The 24,266-nt window shown below is 38.1% G+C and overlaps 4 protein-coding genes across 7 annotated transcripts; 2 read left to right on the forward strand and 2 right to left on the reverse strand.

The window, feature by feature from the left end:
* Positions 1 to 2,675: 2,675 nt before the first annotated feature.
* LOC119999868 (protein SIEVE ELEMENT OCCLUSION B-like) lies at positions 2,676 to 5,835 on the reverse strand. Its single transcript, XM_038847647.1, has 7 exons — positions 5,341 to 5,835; positions 5,137 to 5,241; positions 4,580 to 5,028; positions 4,389 to 4,498; positions 4,164 to 4,306; positions 3,567 to 4,058; positions 2,676 to 3,473 (listed from the first exon to the last, which is right to left on the reverse strand). The coding sequence occupies exons 1-7, from the start codon at positions 5,791 to 5,793 to the stop codon at positions 2,847 to 2,849; spliced, it is 2,379 nt and encodes a 792-aa protein (XP_038703575.1). The 5' UTR covers positions 5,794 to 5,835; the 3' UTR covers positions 2,676 to 2,846.
* A 3,388-nt stretch (positions 5,836 to 9,223) lies between these two features.
* Positions 9,224 to 12,408, reverse strand: LOC119999844 (protein SIEVE ELEMENT OCCLUSION B-like). The gene is made up of 7 exons (XM_038847609.1): positions 11,893 to 12,408; positions 11,689 to 11,793; positions 11,131 to 11,579; positions 10,940 to 11,049; positions 10,715 to 10,857; positions 10,118 to 10,609; positions 9,224 to 10,021 (listed from the first exon to the last, which is right to left on the reverse strand). Exons 1-7 carry the CDS (start codon positions 12,361 to 12,363, stop codon positions 9,395 to 9,397), a joined length of 2,397 nt encoding a protein of 798 aa, XP_038703537.1. The 5' UTR covers positions 12,364 to 12,408; the 3' UTR covers positions 9,224 to 9,394.
* A 1,605-nt stretch (positions 12,409 to 14,013) lies between these two features.
* Positions 14,014 to 18,868, forward strand: LOC119999732. 3 transcript variants are annotated; one of them, XR_005468501.1, is made up of 3 exons: positions 14,014 to 14,491; positions 15,234 to 15,425; positions 18,520 to 18,868. XR_005468501.1 is itself a non-coding variant. In XM_038847456.1 (2 exons), exon 1 carries the CDS (start codon positions 14,081 to 14,083, stop codon positions 14,489 to 14,491), a length of 411 nt encoding a protein of 136 aa, XP_038703384.1. In that variant the 5' UTR covers positions 14,014 to 14,080; the 3' UTR covers positions 18,520 to 18,635. The 3 variants fall into 3 exon arrangements, 1 of the variants encoding a protein (XP_038703384.1); XR_005468500.1 differs by lacking the exon at positions 18,520 to 18,868 and having other exon boundaries at positions 15,234 to 18,508; XM_038847456.1 differs by lacking the exon at positions 15,234 to 15,425 and having other exon boundaries at positions 18,520 to 18,635.
* Positions 18,869 to 20,457: 1,589 nt separating this feature from the next.
* Positions 20,458 to 24,192, forward strand: LOC119999287 (alpha/beta hydrolase domain-containing protein 17B-like). Of its 2 annotated transcripts, none has more exons than XM_038846773.1 (5): positions 20,458 to 21,022; positions 22,071 to 22,107; positions 22,261 to 22,497; positions 22,595 to 22,642; positions 23,544 to 23,757. In XM_038846773.1, exons 1-5 carry the CDS (start codon positions 20,721 to 20,723, stop codon positions 23,616 to 23,618), a joined length of 699 nt encoding a protein of 232 aa, XP_038702701.1. In that variant the 5' UTR covers positions 20,458 to 20,720; the 3' UTR covers positions 23,619 to 23,757. The 2 variants fall into 2 exon arrangements, with proteins under 2 accessions (XP_038702701.1, XP_038702700.1); XM_038846772.1 differs by having other exon boundaries at positions 20,472 to 21,022; positions 23,534 to 24,192.
* The last annotated feature ends 74 nt before the right edge of the window (positions 24,193 to 24,266 follow it).

The raw sequence follows: 24,266 nt of genomic DNA on the forward strand, positions 1-24,266 counted from the left end.
TGTGTGTTTTCTCTTGCAGCAAAGGATCCCCCTTTATATAGTCATAAAAAGTGTAGTAAAGACTAATTGAATCCACTTCTTTGCTTCCATTGAGGTTTAGTGCATCAAGTGCTAGTACAAAACCCTGGCTGTCATAGTTGCTAGACAAAATTCACTTTTGTCACCTTTGAATCCTATGCCTACAAATCAATAACAAAGAAAAGCATACAAAATCTATGTCCACAAGATCTGATAAATAGTAACTTAATGCTTCTTTTCTTGTGACAAACAACGGTTATGGGCCCCAAAGGTACTGGTTCTTCTTCCTTATTAGATAACATTGTCCATAACTTGTTTGGGAATCATAGAAAGTGAAATATGTAAAGGAAAAGCATGAGCTTAACATTATGTGTTCTTTACTTCTTAAAATATCATTAGAAATGTTCTTCATGAACCCACAAACAAAGTAGTACATACCAAAAATGAAAGGAGAAAACAAGAGGTTCATTTTGCTTGTATATAGACCTTCCTAATGTGTAGTTCAGCATAATATCACTACTTAAAAGTAAAAATATTTTAGAGCTTATATGATAAGGTCCATGGCAAAAACAAGATAGAAGTTTTGACTACAGAGGGAGAGAAATCGTCACCTGAGTCTCCCATGACAATGTGCTTGACTTCTACTAGGTTGACCTGTATATGAGTTCGATTCCTACCGAACCGAACCTACATGATATTTTGAGCAGCATCAAAACTCACATGTTCAACGATGGCATTCGCATCACGGCTTCGGCTTCGAGAATGGCGACAGGAGTGTCTTCGGTGGGGAAATTGTCAAGCAACGCCGTGATTTGTGCTTTGCCGCTGGTGGTGCATCACGGCTTCATACATATTCAAATTGTAATCCATTAATTGTAAAATACTGAATTTACTTGAGAATAGCATTCATTTGAGAAAAAAATAGTGAATTTATTTTTAAATAGCATTAATATGTGATCTATTTTTTGTATATTAATTGTAAATAACATTTATTAATATTAAATAGCATTAATTTATGTTAATAAGAATAATAAATGAAAGAGAGAGAAATAGTATTTTTGTCCCAAAAAATCTGTTTTATTATAGTGTCAATTATCGATTAGAAGATTCATAGGCTGGGTTGGGAACCAAGCTCACGCATGCCTGTTTGACTAGCGAAAGAGTTTTAAATGCCCGACATCATCATCATCTGAGCCTTTATCCTAAAAGTTTGGGGTTGGCTACACGAGTTTATAAGGACATCATTGGAAATCCACCACATGTAGTTGTTTTCTCCATTCATTTCTATCATGGATCATACATTCATCCACTCCTATTAAATTCATATCATTTCTTATAATTTCAAGCAATGTCCAAAAGAAAATCAAGATTTAAGTAAATTAAAGTGGGAAAACACGAATATTTAATGTTGTTGTGGTGTAGGGGTTGCATGATTCGTGGGTCGTCTGGAACTGAATGCGAACCTCGTGGGTCGCCTGTAGGCTTTTTCGAGTTGGTCTATGCTGCCCACTTTACACCTCTACAATTGGTTAATTGGATGCTAAACAAAGATAAGTATATTTATAGATAAGTATATTTATTGTACATGAAACAAATATATGATTTTTGTTCACATTGAAAGGAAAAATACAAGTACACAAACATTGTAAATTAAAGTCATGTTTGGTAGCACTTCTGGAAATTATGAAAACAAAAATATAAACTATAAAATGAAAATATAAAACTCAAAACGAAAACATAAATTTGATTCAATATCAGATCGTCATGCAACATGTCCTGAAGCTTTGCTCTTGATTCACAGAAAAAGTCAATACCCGAAGTTCGACCCAGGCCGACCCGATCCCGAAGCCCTACTGGGAATAGACCTGGGCACGTAGCTCGGCCCGAAGCCCAACACGAAACCATCATGCCCCGAAACAGACCATGGCCTGGAGCAAGGCAGTGGACTCGGGCCCAAAGTCGAGCTCGGGATAGATTCGAACCCGTGACCCTGCCCGGGAACGACACGGCCTCGAAATCTTACCTAGTATCGACCCAACCTTGAAGACAACCTCGGGCTCGTAGCCCATCCCGGGACCGAACATACCCCCGAAGAGCGTCCTGATATCGACCCGAATATAAACAACCACTATTTTTTATTTTTGTTTTCTATTTTTTGAAAAGCAAAACAAAAAATAGAAAACAGTAGTGATACCAAATAAGGCCGGCAAAAATATACTCTTTGTCCCTCAATTATACCATTGATTTCCTTTTTATCCTTAAACTTTTTTTGCTCTTAAAATCGTCCCTCAATTATTCAAAGGTACTCCGTTCGTCCCTCAAATGATTCTAACATCAGAAAAATCATGCATGTTATCCTAGTTGGCGTAATTTCTACACCTATCATCCAACGTGGTTTAAATTTTACACATGTCATCCCACAAAATCCTTAAAATACCTAACTCTTCAAAATCTCCAAACTATTTTGTTGTATAGTTTAAGCACTAAAATTGTAAGACATTAATAGTTTAGGGATAATATCGTTCACGTTTGTCAAAGTTTGTCAACTAGGATTACTCCGACATGCCAAATAGATGACACATTGGATTTTTCCAGCTACTGTCTCACTTGAAGGACGAAATTAAAAGCAAAAAAAAAATTTGAGGACGAAAGTAAAATTAAGGGTATAATTGAGAGACCAAATATTATATTTTGCCAAATAAGGCTAAGTTACATAGGTTTTTTTCACATCAGTAGTGGATAACACACTTATTTCAAACTCTGCCACTCATATTGGCAACCTTAGTAGCATATAATAGTATTCCATAATATTAATATTGGTCTTCTTTCTAGTCGTCACAGCACTGATACATGATGAACCTATCCATAATCCGGCCACACTCGGAGCATGCAATGTTCTCTGGTATCATTCCTGCAGTACCAGGCAGCACAAGTCGATTGCAGTGATGTCCTGGGTGAATTTTTGCAAGGTAGTCATGCATTGCGGGTATGAATCCCTTCTCTTGCACATCAACCTTCCAGATATTATAATCAATCAAGCAAGTGTGGAACTGAGGACCCTTTGCCTTGGTGATGTCATGACCACCACCTGATCCTCTGCTAAATATTGCCCATCCACCTTCACTGCTGTCAAAGGTAAGCAGGGAGATGATTTCGCGCATTATGGTATCGTTGTCTGGGGTTTTTCCCAGTTGGTTTTTGGAATGCCACATGCTTTCTATTCTCACCCAGAAGTACCAGATTAAGGTCAAGTCAGACCAGCAGTAGCTCAGCTTATCGACCAAGATTGTCGATATGTTTCTCCGGACGCGGTCCTTTGGATTGCTCCTTCCTACATAAACCATCTCCAATGGAATACCAGCAGATTGTGCAACAGCGCGTGCTGAGCCAGTGAACCTTCGAATCCACTCCATGTCTTCCCCTCCATACAAGCATATATATCTTCCTTCATTCATCTAAGTGAAGCAAATAAACAGACAATAAATCAGAAAGACCAGATAACATAGTTCTGCTAAGAATAATCATGAATGAGCAATAGGGATTTTTACCCAATTAAGAATGACTGGATCAATGCCTTCCACAAGCAAGTCAAGTCTCCAAGTCTCTTCGTTCCAAAGAGCTTCCTCTCTTATAGTGGTGAAAGGAAAGGCACGACTACCCCAAATCCACATCATGTGGAGGGCATTTGGGGAAGCAACCCGTCCTTGTGGATCAAGAACCACAAGAATAGGCTTCTTCTTAAAGCTCCAAACCTCCTTGATGAACTTAATCACCGCGCGATCGATCAATGAAGGGTGATGAACTGTGTACCAAGGCATGCCAGACTGAAGATTCTCAAACTGCCTTTTCCTTGCTTCAGTAAAAGGAACAGCTGGGTCTAGAATTGGAAGCCAAACCACCTCATATTGACTTTCCTGCCTGGTGGAATGGTGCCTGGACTCATTGTATATCTGTTCGAGAATCGAAAGCTCTTCTTGTGAAATGTCCAGGTCTGATATGAGTAGAAGCACATTTTTCCGCTTCAGGACGTCGAGGTTAACCTGAAATGTCCAGGCCATTAATGATCTTTTTAACCTCACTGAATCATCAATGCTAAACTGGTTTGACTGACTGTAAGAATTCAAAAATAGAAAAAGCATACTCACCCTCCTCTTGGTGACTCCATCAACAAGAGGTGGCTGATCTTCCTTTGAAGAAATCAATAGCCAGAGAACTCTCAGATTGTCAATGTGGGTTGTCTGGAATGAACGTTTGAGGTGATTATAACCTTCGTCGAATTTCCTTTCATCTGCGTTATACGGTGGCTTGGTTAATATCCACGCGAAAATGGCGTTGTTTTACAATGATTGAACTTTAACCAATAAGCTCACCTATGTCCTTATAGCAAATCTCCAGCTGATTTATTAAATGTTTGTGCATGTTGCTGAGCTTGTGAGCCGAGCTTGAGAGCTCCCAGGCCTCTTGAGTGGATATGATGTGCCTGCAAGCAGTGAAAGAAGTGATCTATGGTTCATACACCAATTAATATAAGGTTAGGATTTCAAGGACACAGAACACATACTCTTGCCCCAAAACAGAGAGTCCTGTAATCTGGTCTGCGCACGCCACTATGCTTCTGATAGCCCAGTAGACAGCCATTGGTATATGAACCATGGCAGTGGACAATGCAGGATGATCTGGTTTAACGTACTGAGATGGGAGCTCCTTAAACGCGACAATGCACTTGGCGATATCTAGCATTGCATTTATAAGATTCATGATTGCTTCAAACCGGGGTTTGAACATGCTCGAATTCTGCAAGACCTCAGGTAATTGCCTAAGCATCGCCACTGATTTGGCAAGATGGTTGGAGGTGTAGGTCTGTCCAATAAGCCAGAACTCTCCATACTGGACAGCAAAAGCAGCTAAAGCAAGCACCAATTTTGTATCCCATGAGTAGTAGGATACCAAGTTCAGTATTGCCATTGTAGTACTATGTACATCACCACCACCTGCACTCTTGTATCCTATCTGTCAATGTGAGGATAGCTTGATAGTCACGCGCTCGAAATATATGAAAAAGCAAAATTGGTGTGTGTTTGAATAGGTAAATGATCTGATATTATGTTTTGAGATAACCTCGCTGGAAATTCGATCAATGAGATATCCGACAGAGTCGAGCATTGCAATGAAGTTGGGTGAGTAGGTTCTCTCTTCCAGAACTTCAGCATGTCCTGGTGTTCCCTGCAAAATAAATATGGATCAGAATTACAACAGCAAACAAAATTTTGTGTAATTTGTAGCAGAACAAATATTCATCATCAAAGTAGCATAGATTATTACCGATACACCAATGGCAGCAAATCTTGGGTTTGCACGACTGATTATGTCCTCAATAAGTTGCAAAAGAGGTTTAACTTCAACAATTTCACGTCCATCAGGGGTGTGAGTTCCTTGAATGTGTTTCAGCATCATATTGTCATCAGCTGATGAGAACATAGGCATGTCATCTCTGGTCAGTTGCTGCCTAATATTGCTTGGTGTTTGCACTGTGTTGAGATTGCCATGGACTAATTGCTGCGTTTCGGTCTTGGCTCCCAAATTGTGAACTGGGTTGAGGTTGGTGTTCATCAGCTGCTGCTGCTGCTGATGAAAGTCTGGTTGTGTTTGCTTGGTGGTAGTCAAGCTGGGATTGAGAGGGTTGTTCATGAGTTGCTGCTGCACAATGGTTGATGTTGGCTTGTTGGTCTGCATATCAGTTGGTGTTGGCTTGGTCAATTGCTGCACATTGGCCATATCTGGCTAAACAAAATAACTCAAAATGCTAAGAGGAATTGAAGAAACAATGGCTTTCTGTGTTCTCTCTTGCAGCAAAGGATCTCCCTTTATATAGTCATAAAAAGTGTAGTAAAGACTAATTGAATCCACTTCTTTGCTTCCATTGAGGTTTAGTGCATCAAGTGCTAGTACAAAACCCTGGCTGTCATAGTTGCTATACAAAATTCACTTTTGTTACCTTTGAATCCTATGCCTACAAATCAATAACAAAGAAAAGCATACAAAATCTATGTCCACAAGATCTGATAAATAGTAACTTAATGCTTCTTTTCTTGTGACCAACAATGGTTATGGGCCCCAAAGGTACTGGTTCTTCTGCCTTATTAGATATCATTGTCCATAACTTGTTTGGGAATCATAGAAGGTCTAATATGTGAAGGAAAAGCATTGTCTTAACTGACGCAGGACGGAAGTACAGATTGATTGGCTAGTTCACGACTAAGCCAACATAACTTGGAATCCACCAAGGAAGCTTGGAATCCACCAAGAAAATTGAGGAAACCTCAAGGAATTTTATTAATAAAACTGAATGTCAATTACAAACGTTTATGAGACTATTTATAGACTGACAAAATAATCAAACCCTAATTGAACTCCTAATTAAACTAGAATTGGAAAATTGGAAACATAAAACGTACAGGAAACTTAATTAACTCCGTTGGACTACAAAACGACATCTTTTTGATCTCCTTCCAATTCTAAACTTTATGTCTTCAAAATCAGTCCTCGGAAACATATTATAATATGGAAACACAAGAGGGAATCCAAAGTTATGGACGGTCAAAGTTGGAAACTGAAACTTTAATTTCTAAAAACAGCAACTTCAATTCCGATTTCGATTTGGATTCCTTCAAACACGTTCCAACTTCTCAAGGAACTCTCTCGTGGACTGTTCTACGTCAGTACTAAAGAAATCTATTAAACTTGTCCTACATCATTAACATTATGTGTCCTTTACTTCTTAAAATAGCATTAGAAATGTTCTTCATGAACCCACAAACTAAGTAGTACATACCAAAAATGAAAGGAAAAAAAAAAAAGAGGTTCATTTTGCTTGTATATAGACCTTCCAAATGTGTATTTCAGCATAATATCACTACTTAAAAGTAAAAATATTTTAGAGCTTATATGATAAGGTCCATGGCAAAAACAAGATAGAAGTTTTGACTACAAAGGAGAGAAATCGTCACCTGAGTCTCCCATGACAATGTGTTTGACTTCTACGAGGTCGACCAGTATATGTTATTAGATAGATTGTAACATAAACTATAAACCCTAAACCCTAAAAATGAAAGAAAGAAATTCTTAGGGAATTGGGAGGAAAATTTACTTATTTGAAGGTCATGAGTTCCATTCTTACCGAACGGAACCTACATGATATTTTGAGCACCATCAAAGCTCACATGTTCAACGATGGTATTCGCATCACGGCTTCGGCTTCGGCTTCAAGAGTTGCGACAGGAGTGTCTTCGGTGGGGAAATTGTCAAGCACCGCCGTGATTTGTGCTTTGCCGCTGGTGGTGCATCACGGCTTCATACATATTCAAATTGTAATATATTAATTGTAAAATACTGAATTTACTTGAGAATAGCATTCATTTGAGAATAAAATAGTGAATTTATTTTAAATAGCATTAATATGTGATCTATTTTTTGTATATTAATTGTAAATAACATTAATTAATATTAAATAGCATTAATTTATGTTAATAAGAATAATAAATGAAAGAGAAAGATATAGTATTTTTGTCGCAAAAAATGTGTTTTCTTATAGTGTCAATTATCGATTAGAAGATTCACAGGCTGGGTTGGGGACCCAAGCCCACGCAGGCCTATTTGACTAGCGAAAGAGTTTCAAATGCCTGGCATCATCATAATCATCATCCGAGTCTTTATCTCAAAAGTTTGGGGTTGGCTACACGAGTCTATGAAAACATCGTTGGAAATCCACCACATGTAATTGTTTTCTCCATTCATTTCTATCATGGATCATACATTCATCCACTCCTATTAAATTCATATCATTTCTTATAACTTCAAGCAATGTCCAAAAAAAATCAAGATTTAAGTAAATTAAAGTGGGAAAACACGAATCTTTAATGTTGTTGTGGTGTAGGGGTTGCATGATTCGTGGGTCGTCTTGGAACAGAATGCGAACCTCGTGGGTCGCCTGTAGGCTTTTTCGAGCTGGTATGTGCTGCCCATTTTACACCTCTACACTTGGTTAATTGGATGCTAAACAAGTATACATAAGTATATTTATTATACATGAAACAAATATATGGTTCTTGTTCACATTGAAAGGAAACATACAAGTACACAAACATTCTAAATTAAGGTCATGTTTGGTATCACTTCTGAAAATTATGAAAACAAAAATATAAAATAAAAACTGAAAATATAAAACTCAAAACGAAAACATAAATTTGATTCAATATGAGATCGTCATGCCAGATGTCCTAAAGCTTTGCTCTGGATTCACAGAAAAAGTCAGTACCCAAAGTTTGGCCCAGGCCCGACCCGATCCTGAAGCCCTACCGGGAATAGACCCGGGCACGTAGCTTAGCCCATAGCCTGGCATGAAACCATCATGCCCCGAGACAGACAGGGTCTGAAGCACTGCAGTGGACCGACCTGGGCCCAAAGCTGAGCTCAAGATAGATCCAAACCCGTGGCCCTGCCCGGGAACGACACGACCTCGAAACCTTGCCCGGGATCTACTCCGACCGGGACCAACCTGACCCTGAAGACAGCCTCGAGCTCGTAGCCCATCCCGGGACCGAACATACCCCTGAAGAGCGTCCTGATATTGACCCGAATATAAACAACCACTATTTTTTATTTTTGTTTTCTATTTTTTGAAAAGCAAAACAAAAAATAGAAAACAGTAGTGATACCAAATAAGGCCGGCAAAAATATACTTTTTGTACCTCAATTATACCATTGATTTCATTTTTATCCTTAAACTTTTTTTCTCTTAAAATCGTCCCTCAATTATTCAAAGGTACTCCATTTGTCCCTCAAATGATTCTAACATCAGAAAAATCATGCATGTTATCCTAGTTGGTGTAATTTCTACACCTATCATCCAACGTGTTTTAAATTTTACACATGTCATCCCACAAAATCCTTAAAATACCTAACTCTTCAAAATCTCCAAACTATTTTGTTGTATAGTTTAAGCACTAAAATTGTAAGACATTAATAGTTTAGGGATAATATCGTTCACTTTTGTCAAAGTTTGCCAACAAGGATTACTTCGACATGCCAAATAGATGACACATTGGATTTTTCCAGCTACTCTCTCACTTGAAGGACGAAATAGATACATTGAAATAGTTGAAGGACGAAATTAAAAGCAAACAAAAATTTGAGGACGAAAGTAAAATTAAGGGTATAATTGAGCGACCAAATATTATATTTTGTCAAATAAGGCCAAGTTACATAGGTTTTTTTAACATCAGTAGTGGATAACACACTTATTTCAAACTCTGCCACTCATATTGGCAACCTTAGTAGCATATAATAGTATTCCATAATATTAATATTGGTCTTCTTTCTAGTCATCACAGCACTGGTACATGATGAACCTGTCCATAATCCGGCCACACTCGGAGCATGCAATGTTCTCTGGTATCATTCCTGCGGTACCAGGCAGCACAAGTCGATTGCAGTGATGTCGTGGGTGAATTTTTGCAAGGTAGTCATGCATTGCGGGTATGAATCCCTTCTCTTGCACATCTACCTTCCAGATATTATAATCAATCAAGCAAGTGTGGAACTGAGGACCCTTTGCCTTGGTGATGTCATGACCACCACCTGATCCTCTGCTAAATATTGCCCATCCACCTTCACTGCTGTCAAAGGTAAGCAGGGAGATGATTTCGCGCATTATGGTATCGTTGTCTGGGGTTTTTCCCAGTTGGTTTTTGGAATGCCACATGCTTTCTATTCTCACCCAGAAGTACCAGATTAAGGTCAAGTCAGACCAGCAGTAGCTCAGCTTATCGACCAAGATTGTCGATATGTTCCTCCGGACGCGGTCCTTTGGATTGCTCCTTCCTACATAAACCATCTCCAATGGAATTCCAGCAGATTGTGCAACAGCACGTGCTGAGCCAGTGAACCTTCGAATCCACTCCATGTCCTCCCCTCCATACAAGCATATATATCTTCCTTCATTCATCTAAGTAGTGAAGCAAATAAACAGACAATAAATCAGAAAGACCAGATAACATAGTTCTGCTAAGAATGATCATGAATGAGCAATGGGGATTTTTACCCAATTAAGAATGACTGGATCAATGCCTTCCACAAGCAAGTCAAGTCTCCAAGTCTCTTCGTTCCAAAGAGCTTCCTCTCTTATAGTGGTGAAAGGAAAGGCACGACTCCCCCAAATCCACATCATGTGGAGGGCATTTGGGGAAGCAACCCGTCCTTGTGGATCAAGAACCACAAGAATAGGCTTCTTCTTAAAGCTCCAAACCTCCTTGATGAACTTAATCACCGCGCGATCGATCAATGAAGGGTGATGAACTGTGTACCAAGGCATGCCAGACTGAAGATTCTCAAACTGCCTTTTCCTTGCTTCAGTAAAAGGAACAGCTGGGTCTAGAATTGGAAGCCAAACCACCTCATATTGACTTTCCTGCCTGGTGGAATGGTGCCTGGACTCATTGTATATCTGTTCGAGAATCGAAAGCTCTTCTTGTGAAATGTCCAGGTCTGATATGAGCAGAAGCACATTTTTCCGCTTCAGGACTTCGAGGTTAACCTGAAATGTCCAGGCCATTAATGATCTTTTTAACCTCACTGAATCATCAATGTTAAACTGGTTTGAGTGACTGTAAGAATTCAAAAATGGAAAAAGCATACTCACCCTCCTCTTGGTGACTCCATCAACAAGAGGTGGCTGATCTTCCTTTGAAGAAATCAATAGCCACAGAACTCTCAGATTGTCAATGTGGGTCGTCTGGAATGAACGTTTGAGGTGATTATAACCTTCGTCGAATTTCCTTTCATCTGCATTATACGGTGGCTTGGTTAATATCCACGCGAAAATGGCATTGTTTTACAATGATTGAACTGTAACCAGTAAGCTCACCTATGTCCTTATAGCAAATCTCCAGCTGATTTATTAAATGTTTGTGCATGTTGCTGAGCTTGTGAGCCGAGCTTGAGAGCTCCCACGCCTCTTGAGTGGATATTATGTGCCTGCAAGCAGTTAAAGAGGTGATCTATGGTTCATAATCCAATTCATATAAGTTTAGGATTTCAAGGACACAGAACACATACTCTTTCCCCAAAACAGCCAGTCCTGTAATCTGGTCTGCGCATGCCACTATGCTTCTGATAGCCCAGTAGACAGCCATTGGTATATGAACCATGGCAGTGGACAATGCAGGATGATCTGGTTTAATGTACTGAGATGGGAGCTCCTTAAACGCGACAATGCACTTGGCGATATCTAGCATTGCATTTATAAGATTCATGATTGCTTCAAACCGGGGTTTGAACATGCTCGATTGCTGCAAGACCTCAGGTAATTGCCTAAGCATCGCCACTGATTTGGCAAGATGGTTGGAGGAGTAGGTCTGTGCAATAAGCCAGAACTCTCCATACTGGACAGCAAAAGCAGCTAAAGCAAGCACCAATTTTGTATCCCATGAGTAGTAGGATACCAAGTTCAGTATTGCCATTGTAGTACTATGTACATCACCACCACTTGCACTCTTGTATCCTATCTGTCAATGTGAGTATAGCTTGATAGTCACGCGATCGAAATATATGAAAAAACGAAATTGTTGTGTGTTTGAATAGGTAAATGATCTGATATATATGTTTTGAGATAACCTCGCTGGAAATTCGATCAATGAGATATCCCACAGAGTCGAGCATTGCAATGAAGTTGGGTGAGTAGGTTCTCTCTTCCAGGAATTCAGTATGTCCTGCTGTGCCCTGCGAAATAAATATGGATCAGAATTACAACAGCAAACAAAATTTTATGTAATTTGTAGCAGAGTAAATATTCATCATCAAAGTGGTATAGATTATTACCGATACACCAATGGCATCGAATCTTGGGTTTGCACGACTGAATATGTCCTCAACAAGTTGCAGAAGAGTTTTAACTTCAACAACTTCACGTCCATCGGGGGCGTGAGTACCTTGAATGTGTTTCATCATCATATTGTCATCAGCTGACGAGAACATACGCCGGTCATCTCTGGTCAGTTGCTGCGTCATATAGCTTGGTGTTTGCACTGTGTTGGGATTGCCATAGACTAATTGCTGCGTTTCGGCCTTGGCTCCCAAATTGTGAAATGGGTTGAGGTTGGTGTTCATCAGCTGCTGCTGCTGCTGCTGAATGTCTGGCTGTGTTTGCTTGGTGGTAGTCAAGCCGGGATTGAGAGGGTTGTTCATCAGTTGCTGCTGCACAATGGTTGATGTTGGGTTGTTGGTCACAGAAGTATTGGCCAATTGCTGCCCAGTTGGTGTTGGATTGGTCAATTGCTGCACATTGGCCATATCTGGCTAAACAAAACAACTCAAGATGTTTAAGAGGAATTGAAGAAACAATGGCTTGGTGTGTTTTCTCTTGCAGCAAAGGATCCCCCTTTATATATTCATAAAAAGAGTAGTAAAGACTAATTGAATCCACTTCTTTGCTTCCATTGAGGTTTAGTGCATCAAATGCTAGTACCAAACTGGCTGTCATAGTCGCTATACTAAATTTACTTTTGTCACCTTTGAATCTTATGCCTTCAAATCAATAACAAAGAAAAGCATACAAAATCTATGTCCACAAGATCTGATAAATAGTAACTTAATGCTTCTTCTTTTCATGTAACCAACAATGGTCTCTGGGCCCCAAAGGCACTGATTCTTCTTCCTTAATAGATAACATTGTCCATAACTTGATTGGGAATCATAGAAAGTGAAAAATTGTGAAGGAAAAAGCATGAGCTTAACATTATTCGTTCTATACTTCTTAAAATAGCATTAGAAAGGTTCTTCACGAACCCACAAACTAAGTATTACATACCAAAAATGAAAGGGAAAAAAGGTTATTTTGCTTGTATATAGACCTTCCTAATGTGTAGTGTAGCATAATATCACTGCTTAAAAGTAAAAAAAAAAGAAGAATTTAGAGCTTATATGATAGGGCCCATGGCATCAAATAAAAATTTAAAATGGGGAAAAGCCTAAAAATAAAATTCTATTATCTTCCTAAAATATAATAATAAAATATGCTTAATAATATTTCAAAAGAACAAAATCAATTGTAATTTATTAGATCTACATTATTCTAAGTAGAACACCAATATTTAATGAAACTATATGTATATGCAACCAATTTTTTGATAAGTAATTCATTTTTAAATTCTTTATTAATTTGGTATTAAAATTTATTTGATAAATTTAATTTATTCATTATTTTTTTTCTTTATACACATAAATTAAAATTTTTTATTATTATAACCAATTTAATAAATTGAACATTTGAAACACATGTATATATATCATGCAATCTTCTACATTTTAATATATATAAAGATAGATATCTAAGTTACTTCTATATTTTTAACTAGTTAATATTTATATATCTATTATATATATGTATATGCATTATGTATATATATATACACAGAGAGTGCATATATATATATAGAGAGAGTGCACGTATATATATGTATTATATATATGGATATGTATATATATATCATGTATATTTATATGCACGTATGTGTGTGTATATATAAATTATGTTGAGCTTCGGGTCGGGCCCGACCTTAAAAATGAAACCCAGGCCCACCTGAGATATCGGGCCGAGCTATCCAAACCCTATATAATTTCGGGCCGGGTCTAGGTTCGTGGGCCAAATGACCCTAGTTCCTTGCATTTGATTTACATAAACCGAACAGTCTAAACCGGAATAGTACGTTCGGTTCGGTATTTCAATTACGGTTTGCTCAGCCATTCGTAATTTGGGGACCTTCTTAGGTCCACCCTATTTTCATCCACCCTTTTGTCCACCTTCATCAAACACCATTGAATCTAAAAAATATCCTCGAGATGCTCATCTGAGTAAAGACTGTAATAACCTTTAAAGAGTTATTTAGAGGAGGTGGATGGTCCACTCTTTTCGTAAGAGTGGACCTAGTAATTTCCCGTAATTTGTAAGCGCACGCACAACACAGGGAAGCTACTGCTCTGCGTAGCATTGTTCTTCGCATCGAATTAAATGGCATCGACGCTGCCAAAACTCTTCAGAAGATCCGTGGACGCAAGATTAATTGCTTCTCTACTCGATTCACAATTTCCAAAGCTCATACCATCTCTAACTGTACGTCCCCAAATCCACCTCGGGGCCAAAATTGGCTATCGCGACACAAGTAATGACAGACCCTTCTTGGGGCTACCAAAAGCAGATGCCTTGACCCATGTTCAGTCTTCGTTGTTTTACCCAAGTTTTTTATATGGGTTTTGTCTAAATCCGATTTCGTTGAATGGGTTTATCGAGTCTGAGGGAAATGAAGAGGTTTCCAGTGATTCAGGGGCGGTGTGGGCTGATAGTGTAAAGAAGAAGAGAAAGAAGAAGATGAACAAGCACAAGTACCAGAAGCTGAGAAAGCGGATCGGAAGGCAGACCTAGGTGTGTTCGTTTGTTTTGGGACTTTTTTTGGGGGGTTAACATTAGAATAGGTAATTCTTTTGATTGATGATGATTACTTTCTGATATCATCCATTGCTGGATATGATTGTTGACGGCATGAACTGTACCGTATAATTGTTTGTCTTTTCACCGATTTTGCAGTTCGAAGTTCTGTGGTAACTATCGAATATGAAGCTCTAATTTTGATGTTGTTGTGAATTTAATTTTGAAGGGTGAGTCAGGCAATGCATTGTGTTTTCCTTTCAAGGTCTTTCATGGGATACTTATTAGTAAATTGACAAGGTTAATATTATGCTTCTTATATTCCAATATTATTTTGAGGTTTTTCATGGCTGCGTACTGGATGTTCTGGTATTACAATCCGTGGTATGCACATTTTTTCCTGCCATAAAGAGCCATGAATTTTTTTTTTAATTCTGGTACATTTGATATTAGTAATGCTGGCTGGTCTTGAATACTTCCTAATACGTGGATTCTTTCATATTTCAACTTTTTTTCCCAATATCAATTTGGCAACTCCTCTAGTTTATTTGTCATGACACTAAGGTCTTAGTTGAAAGTTGAAAATATAGTTTAATGAATACTAGAAGAAATGTTGCTTCTTAGCTCTCTTGTCTCTTGTATCTACTGCATAGGTAGAGGCACTGATGGTGCTGTCATGACCTGCTTCTTGGCTTTTTACCCAAGCATTTCTCAATTTTGACTTTGTGATCCAATCCAGCTACAATTGACCAGATAATTAGTGTGCACTGTCTGGCAGCTCTTGCTTCCTTCCATTTATCCAGAAAGGAAATTACTTTGGCATTGTTTAAGGAGCTGTGTCTTCTCTCTCTCTTTCTCCTCACCGGCCCTTGGAAGTTGGAACCTTAACCTGCATTCGACACGGCCACCGATGACCAAACTATAGGAGCTGGTAGGAGCAGTTATATGTCATTCTGCTTGATTTAGGGTTTGGTTGTTGAAATTTGGATGCTTAAGCTATACATGCAGGCTGCACTATTTCATTATTATGTAAATTATTCATGATAGAATTCTGAGAAACCAGTAAAAGTGTTTTTGAATTTTGACTTTGGGACAAACATCTATAGTAACCTAACTTCAAGATTGAGATTAATTTCTTCAAGTTGATGATTTAGTGTCACGCCAAGGTGCAAAACATTATGTAATACTAGTCTTATGAGTGATTATATATTAGCGATAGATAGATATGAAAGACATGCAAGGGAGTCAAAACCTTTCATATATAAATGGGGCGTTTCAGTGTTTGAAATCTGAGTGTTGTTTCTTCAGGGGTCAGGGCAGACCCCATAGTTGTCAAAAGCGCTCCAAGCCCTCACTTAAGCACTGCAGCCAGCGAAGTGCTGCCCTTGGGCTTCACCAGCCTTGAAGCACAACACCTTCACTGCAGCCATGCTAAAGTGAGCTCTTTGAGTGAAGCGCAAAAGGCTGGACTTTTCTAAAATCAGTAATATTCTGTATTTTTGTGTGTGTAATTGGATCTTGTAATTTGGGTGTTAAATTTTACAAGTAAAAATGGGCCTCACTTAAAGCATAAAAGCCCTTCCAAAACAAGTCCAGCGCATGAAAAAAAATTGACCTAAAACCTAAAAAGAAAAGAAGACTTCAGCAGTGGACGGAGTTGCTAGATGTACAAAACAAGTCATTTCTACTCCAGTACCTACTAACTATCCATTTTCTTGACATCCCTGGTTGCTTCTAGCTTTTATTAGCACATAGCCTTTTATTTTACTATATGTGTGTCAGTGTATGCATCTCATACTTGCATAGGCAAACAACACCCGTGCACAAGGCTCCCGCAGTGGAAAAAGTCGGGACATGCTATCATATAGCTGCCGATATTCTTTTAACTTAACACGGGATTAAGAGAGTAAAGATATCGTATCCAAACAGATGTTGGTTTACTGAATGGGAACAAATGCTCCTTGGATACAGATGAACTGAACAAAAGTTTGCAGGATATTGGGTTCTCTGCATTTTGGGGAAATTCACATAGTTGGACGCTTGTTCTTTGGAAAGTTTTGATTTAGTCTATGTTTATAGTTGTGTCTTTTCACGTAGATGAGATTTGAGATGCTTTGTAATCTATACCTGTGTCCTGAACTGGGAAAATATTAAAGATTAGATGGAACTGAAGGGAAAGGAGAATGAGAGGAAAAGATCTTTGAGAAGAGAATCTTTAATAACCAAATGAGTACTAACACTATAGATAAATTTTGACATTAGTTTCTTCAAGTTGATGGGGCTTAGTGTCACGCCAAGGTGCAGAAGATTTGGAATATAAGTCTTATGACTGATTATGTATTAGTGATAGATAGAACTGAAGACATGCATGGGAGTCAAAACCTTTCATGTATAATTCGGGCATTTCAGTGTTTGAAATCTGATATGTTTCTTCAGGGTAGAGATGCAAAACCTTTCATGTATAATTGAGGATCTTATGCTTTGGAACCTTGTCGTGGAACAGGGACGATGACAATGCAAAATTTAGATCACTTATTGGATACATACTTTTAGTTTATATTTGTCATCTCCGTACTTGTGTAAACATATGTGTGTTAAACTGTTCGGTGACCTCCAAAGGTTGTGTTTGATCAAGCTGACTGGCAGGTTTTCCTAGGGGGTTACAGGGCTGACAAACCCGATCTTCTAAGAAGGGTTTGAGTGAAAGCATACTTGTCATGACCTAAAAGAAGGTGATGTATGGCTGAGCAGGGCGAAGCGAGAGAAAACACCTGGATTGTTTTCAAAATAGTCAAATGTATCAAATGTTATATAAGTTTGAAGTCAGTCTCTGTTTGTGCTTAGGCTCTTTGGAGCTTTGCTGGATCGATGCTCTGTACATTGCTAGAGTAAGTCGGAAAGGTCTAATGTTGAATTTCTGGCATGAAAATGGACTCGAGTCTTGAAAGCGTACACCTAGACTTAGTTACTTAAGTTTGAATCGGATAGTAGGAAAAAGAAGCAGATGAAAGTGCTCATATAAAGATTGTTTACCACCGAAGAGTTTCTTATTCCTTTTGCGGTGGGGTGCTTACTATGACTATAGGTTGTTATTTGTTATTTCGAGATACTGTTTCTTACAGCTGGTGATATTCTTTTAACTTAATGCGGGATTAAGAGAGTAAAGATACTGTATTCAAACAGATGTTGGTTTACTGAATGGGAACAAATGCTCCTTGGATATGGATGAACTGAACAGAAGTCTGCAGGATATTGGGTTCTCTGCACTTGGGGGAAATTCACATAGTTGGACACTTGTTCTTTGGAAAGTTTTGATTTGGTCTATGTTTACAGTTGTGTGTCTTTTCACATAGATGAGATTTGAGATGCTTTGTAATCTATAACTGTGTCCTGAACTGGGAAAATATTGAAGATTAGATGGAACTGAAGGAAAAGGAGAATGAGAGGAAAAGATCTCTGAGAAGAGAATCTTTAATAACTAAATGAGTACTAACACTAAAGATAAAGTTTGATTATACTTCCCCAAACCAAATTCACATTAGGGTACGGAGATGTCATCTCATCATTTGCTTTTCTCTTAACTAGTCTCTATCCACCTTTCAGTTCTTCATACCATGACAAGCTAGTGAAGCTACACATGTTCAAGGCTTCAAGCTAACCAAGAATGGGTCACAGGATAGGAGGATTGTGGTTGACAGGGAAGTGACTTTTTGTAATAACACCTGGGGCGGTATTAGAACAGCTTAGCTAGTGTTGACACTTGACATTATTAATTGATAGCGAACCTAATAATGTAAGTAGAAAGCCGCAAGTGTCTGACATTCTCATGTTACATCTACAATGTCTGTTTCTGAGTAGTAGTTATGCTTGTAGATTGTGGTTGAACATGGTCTTTACTCTTTATGTCCCATTCAACCTCAATCAGTCTTTATGTTTGTTAATTCCCTTTTCTTCTATAAATGTTTTTGATGAGACCCACTCTTTTAGGTGATGGGGACAGTCTTTAAATTTAAGTTGTTGTACAGAAACCGAGGCTCAACATTAGGGCTACTTTCGCACAAGACCCTCACTTGGATGACACATAAGGCCCATGCAACAACAAATGGGGGCTTAAATTGCGGAAGTAAGGTGCGAGCCAAGACCTCCAGCTTCGATACCATGTTAAGATTAGTTACTTTTCACATTATTTATACATATTCTAACACTTGCCAAACAATATTAAGGTGTATGTCTCTGTGTCTGGGGTTGCTGAAGGTTTTTGGATTAATACATGAATTCTACTTTCAGTTTTGAAGATGCTTTTCTTTCCAGTCCTCATATTACTGTATCAAAGAAGGAACCATTCCTTGTGATGAAACTGTTACCAGTGCTTGTTTTCTGAAAGAAAAACCATAGATGAGGTATTCTCCTAACATTTCTGCTGCAGACAAGGTAATGTTAAGATGTGTGAGCTAGTCCTAGTCCCACCACTGCTTTCTCTTTCCTTTGCTTAATTATGGACCCCATTATGCACAAAAGTTCCTTTAATATGTATGTATTATTATATGCTATTAGGTCATTTTCTCTTCATCAGATTAATTCTTGTCCTAACACTTGGGGTCCATAAGTTATGGTTGATTTATGTTGCTATTGTACTGCAGGGTCAGGGCATACCATGATGCTGGACCCACCCAAAATCTTCATTACCAGAAAAATCAACTGGGTTCTTGTTTCCACCATCTGAGCTTTACTTGCAAGAGGTGTCTTGGGATTTCAGAAAAAGCAAGAAGACTTGCTTGCAGTATGTCATGATGGTTTTGATTGTAAACTGCTCTTTACCTGGATTACATGCACATGGTTAAAATTACACATTGGGATTCCACTTACCCTAATCTCCTTTTGTAACAAGAGAATATAAGGGTTTTCAAGACCTCTGTTTGCCTTCTGAACTAACTTTGCTTAAATGACCAATTAAAAAGGGTTGTGGCCCCATCTGTCCTTGTTATTGATTTATGGTGTAATACAATTTTTAATCACTGAAATTTGGGTTAAATTTCAACTCAATCATCCAATTTGTAAACGTTCCAATTTGGGAATTGAAAAAATTAAATTTGTTTCAACTTACTTCGTTGGGATCAAAGGGTTTTGTTTAAAACCCCTACATACATCACAAGCATCAGCCAGAAGAGTTGGTATTAGAGACCCATTCACCAAGGGTTGTAAATGATTGGGTCGTAAATCGTCAAACCCATTCACCGGCATGAGGAAGAACAATTGAGTTTTTTTTTTAAAAAAATTATATTTTTATCCAAGTCAGCAATTTGTAAGGCCACATCAGGAAAAAAATTTTGAATTTGACCTTTTAATGTCACGTCACGGGTTTGACTACCCGAAATGACGAAAATCTATCTGTGTGAGTGTTTTGGAACAATTTTAAATTTTGGATATCCAACTTAAAACGTTTGAAAAATGGATGACCGAGTTGAATTATACCAAATTATTCAGTGATCAAAAGTGTTATTACTCCATTGATTTCTTTTTAATTTAACAGGCCTAATTTGATAGTGAAGGTACATATTTTACAAAGGGAATCTCATATTCTATATGATGGTAAGACAAGAAAGGTCAAAAATGGTTTAGTTTAGGAAGACTCTTGACAGCCAGATGAAGATTGTTTGAATATGAGGTGTTATGTTGGGTTTTTCGTCCATCTAAACTCCCACTACCTTGTATCGCCACACCCAAGATGATATATGTTAAGACATATTTTTCATTGTTTAGGTGTAAGTTTCCGATGTGATTTATAAATATCTCTTCGTCTTTCGACTCATACATAGGCGTGACCAAAACATAGTTATTTTATTTTCAATAACGAGGGTTGATTTTAGGTAATTTTAATGATAATGTAGGTTACAAAATCAGTACCTACAAACTTTAACCACATGGGTTGATGGGGTCAGGTTCCAAAAATTGCTAGACAATCACACAGAGGCAGATAAATCCTTGATAGTCCATAAAAAAATTTCCTTGATAATCCCACTCAAAGCAACCAAAATCCTCCTCCTCCTCCTCCTCCTTCCCTCTCTCTTCTCGCCCTCTTGATTCTCAATCTTCTCGATATTCAGAGCAAAAACGTGAAGGGAATGTTGTTGTTCTGATCAATACAGTTTGGGAAAAGGAGAACACTGTCCATAGAAAGTGTAAGAAAATCAAAACAGAGGAGGATTGGAAAAAAAAACAGAGAGGGATGGGAGGTATGACATCGTCGATGGCGGCGAAGTTCGCCTTTTTCCCACCGAACCCACCAACGTACAAGCTGATAACGGACGAGCTTACTGGTTTGTTGCTTCTTAGTCCCTTCCCTCACAGAGAAAACGTTGAGATTCTCAAGCTCCCAACAAGGAGAGGTACCGAGATTGTGGCAATTTACGTTAGGCATCCTATGGCAACTTCTACTGTGCTCTACTCTCATGGAAATGCGGCCGATCTGGGTCAGATGTACGAGCTCTTTATTGAATTGAGCATCCATTTGAGGGTTAATCTCATGGGGTATCATTTCTTTTACTCTGCTTTTTCAATTTATGAGCTTTTTGGGTTCTCTTTACTGGCTTCATCGATTTGGCAACTAATTTCCCTTTTTCTGTTGCAATAGTTGGCTTTTTTGTGCGTTGGTTGTACTGATTTGTTTGTTTGTGGGTCTTTGATCGTTTTGGTAAATAAGCAGTGCTTCCCCTTGAATTTCTCTGCTCTAACCCAATGGGCTAGTAGGTCTAGTAAAGCTCTGTTTTCTGAGTTTCACCAGCTTTTGTTTTGGGGCTTTCTTGTAACTGTTTCATTAGTTTTGGCATCTGAATTTGGAAATTGTGATTATTTTGCGTACTATTTGTGCTGGGCTGTTAGTTTGGCATCCATATCTTTGGAATTTCTGGTGATTGAGCTGTGATAAACTGGAATTTCTATATGATTCTAAATTTGCTTCCTTCTTTGGGCTTGGAGTGGGGGTTTGTCAGAAGAAGATATTTTAAGAAGGTTTTGTTGAATTCTTTTCCTTCAACTTTTATCTAGATTTGGTTAGTCTTAATGCCAGTTTTAATTTGGGCTTCGACTTGTTGATCCACTCTTTTGCCGAGGGTACCATTTGGTTTAGGTAATTTTTACAACGGAACTTATTTTATCATTGTGAATACTGGTCCATTTGGTGATGTGGCTTCAGCAGTTCTTGAGAAGGTGTGGCCTTCTGGTAGGATGCTGGAAGTTCACGGGTCTTGCGCAAATCTTTTTTCTTTTTTAATTTGTTTGCCAATAACAGTTTCAGCTCCTGCTTAGTCCGAGAGGTTATTCCAAGCCCAAGTGTCTTAGATGTAATATGGTTGTGAGGTTCATTTGACTTGTTTAATCCCTAAGATGCAATATATGTAAATAACTCCCGTGCACAAGACTCCCGTTACGGGGACATGCAAGATGTACAGAGACCTTACTGAAGATGCAATATGCCATGAAAAAGTTCTCTGAATATATCTTGTGCACTAATGCATCTAGAGTGTCAAGACCTTCTGATTGAAGCATCTTTTTTATTATAACTTTGTACCATGTGTAGGTATGATTATTCTGGGTATGGGCAATCATCTGGAAAGGTATGTTGGAGTCTTGAGCTTATTTATTTTATTGATGCATTATTTATCTTGTTTTTCTAGTAACAAAGGGAAAAACAAAAGGACAAAGTATGAGGTGCTAGTGGTCAGAATGAAAGGTTAAGGTCCATCTAAAGCCCATTTCCTGTACTGCAGCCTAGTGAGCAGAATACATATGCTGATATTGAAGCTGTATACAAGTGTCTTGAGGAAAGTTATGGTACCAAGCTAGAAGATATGATACTTTATGGCCAATCTGTTGGAAGTGGCCCCACCTTGGATCTTGCTGCTAGACTGCCTCAGCTAAGGGCGGTTGTGCTTCATAGTCCCATACTGTCAGGTTTAAGAGTCATGTATCCTGTAAAGCGTACATATTGGTTTGACATATACAAGGTAATATAATTACTTACATTTTGTGTCCTGTCTATTCTGGATGGGAATGCTTGAAGTTATTTTCTAATATTAGTGGAATATTTTTTGCTGTTTGCAGAATATTGACAAAATTCCACTCGTGAATTGTCCAGTTCTTATCATTCATGTGAGTATTTATACTAACCTTAAAAGCTCCATAAAAATCGAGATCATGTTCGTGTTTAGCTGTTTAAATCATTGTGCGAGTAGCATTCATATGTTTCCTTCTTGGTAATTCTGCATGTTTTATGAAATTAGCTCATGACAGAATTTTATATTTGAATGGTAGTGTCAGTTACATAATTATTGCTCATTCTGTTTCATTCTTCACATTTATTCTCTTGCACCCTATGTAAGTCAAGTTTAAGCTGTTTGAGGATTGGCTGGTTTCTTTATGTATATCATCATTTCCCCCCTATTTATGGTTATTTTACCACTCTTCTCCTCCTGAAGTTTCAAGTTTTCTTTGATCGTATTATTTTTTCTTTTTCTTTATGCTCCATCTTCTTGTGCTTGTAAGTTAAGAACTTGATTAGTTCCATGCCAAATTTTCTAATACCGCTGAACATTTGTTATGCATAAACCCTTAGCATTTATCTACTTATTTTCACTTGAACTGTATCATTTCCTCTTTCAAATTTAGTTTCCAAGTTTCAAAGCTAACGCGCTAAAAAATTTCTGTTTGCAGTTAAGATTATCCTTTTCCATTGAAAATAAAGATATTGAGTTGTACTTTATATTTGGATTGTTCATTTATCTCATATTGATTTCATTCTACCTCATCGTTTTCATTGGGTAATAAAACACCTGTATTGTTATGTTTGTGGCTAGATGCTGTTGAATGAAAATTATATCATTTTCATGCGTATGTTTATTCATGTCAATACCTGAAATGTAGCTCCTATTTCTTCATTTTCTATTAATGCTTATTACTGATGATATTGTTGCCAAGTATTGACGAAATTATTGCTAATATTATTAGGCCTTTAATAAGTTGATTAATTAAATTATTGTGTAGGGAACTTCAGATGAAGTTGTTGATTGTTCCCATGGGAAGCAACTCTGGGAATTGTGTAAAGAGAAGTATGAACCGCTTTGGTTGAAAGGAGGCAACCATTGTGATTTGGAGCACTATCCCGAGTATATCAAGCATCTGAAGAAGTTCATATCCACTGTTGAGAAATCTCCTTCTCAGCGATTCAGTTCTAGAAGAAGCACAGACCAATTCGAGCTGTCCCGGAAGAGTATTGATGTTTACGAAGTTTCAAGGAAGAGTACTGATAGAAGGGAGAAACCGAGGCAGAGCACTGACCGGCATGAGAAACTGAAAAGCCCGACCATTAATCCTGATAAGCTAGAAAAGTTGAGAATGTCTTTCGAGCAAATGGAAAGGGCCCGGAGGAGTGTGGATGTCCATGAAAAGTCCAGGAAAAGCATTGACCACCAGTTGGAAAGAGGACGAAAAAGTGTCGATCGTTTGGATAGAATACGAACTGGGTAGTACTTCCTAAAACCAACTGTAAAATTTTATGATTGTTCATTGGTTTGGTGTTGTGGTTAATCTATTTGTTCTCTCTTTTGCAAATCATTGTGGTTGTGGGTTTTGTAGTTGGCTTTTGGTGTGTCCTTATAATAACTATGGCAGGAAATGAGATATGGTTCAGAATTACAATGGCATACTCCCTTCAAATCAGTTTACTGGCTTCTGCTGTAATCATCTTTTGAATTCTTTGATTTTTGGAGGATTATCT

This window comes from Tripterygium wilfordii, chromosome 6 (genome assembly GCF_013401445.1).
Source record: "Tripterygium wilfordii isolate XIE 37 chromosome 6, ASM1340144v1, whole genome shotgun sequence".
Lineage (NCBI taxonomy): Eukaryota > Viridiplantae > Streptophyta > Magnoliopsida > Celastrales > Celastraceae > Tripterygium > Tripterygium wilfordii.

What these genes read in the sequence shown, in the direction of transcription:
- LOC119999868 (XM_038847647.1), bottom strand. Translation starts at nt 5,793, where the DNA reads ATGGCCAATGTGCAGCAATTGACCAAGCCAACACCAACTGATATGCAG. An exon ending in ATGGAGTCACCAAGAGGAGG is followed by an intron (nt 4,059 to 4,163) that starts GTGAGTATGCTT and finishes TGGACATTTCAG; the next exon opens with GTTAACCTCGACGTCCTGAA. An exon ending in ATCCAGTCATTCTTAATTGG is followed by an intron (nt 3,474 to 3,566) that starts GTAAAAATCCCT and finishes TGCTTCACTTAG; the next exon opens with ATGAATGAAGGAAGATATAT.
- LOC119999844 (XM_038847609.1), bottom strand. Translation starts at nt 12,363, where the DNA reads ATGGCCAATGTGCAGCAATTGACCAATCCAACACCAACTGGGCAGCAA. An exon ending in TCGATGCCATTGGTGTATCG is followed by an intron (nt 11,794 to 11,892) that starts GTAATAATCTAT and finishes TTTATTTCGCAG; the next exon opens with GGCACAGCAGGACATACTGA. An exon ending in ATGGAGTCACCAAGAGGAGG is followed by an intron (nt 10,610 to 10,714) that starts GTGAGTATGCTT and finishes TGGACATTTCAG; the next exon opens with GTTAACCTCGAAGTCCTGAA.
- LOC119999732 (XM_038847456.1), top strand. Translation starts at nt 14,081, where the DNA reads ATGGCATCGACGCTGCCAAAACTCTTCAGAAGATCCGTGGACGCAAGA.
- LOC119999287 (XM_038846772.1), top strand. Translation starts at nt 20,721, where the DNA reads ATGGGAGGTATGACATCGTCGATGGCGGCGAAGTTCGCCTTTTTCCCA. An exon ending in TTGAGGGTTAATCTCATGGG is followed by an intron (nt 21,023 to 22,070) that starts GTATCATTTCTT and finishes TACCATGTGTAG; the next exon opens with GTATGATTATTCTGGGTATG. An exon ending in ATGGGCAATCATCTGGAAAG is followed by an intron (nt 22,108 to 22,260) that starts GTATGTTGGAGT and finishes CCTGTACTGCAG; the next exon opens with CCTAGTGAGCAGAATACATA.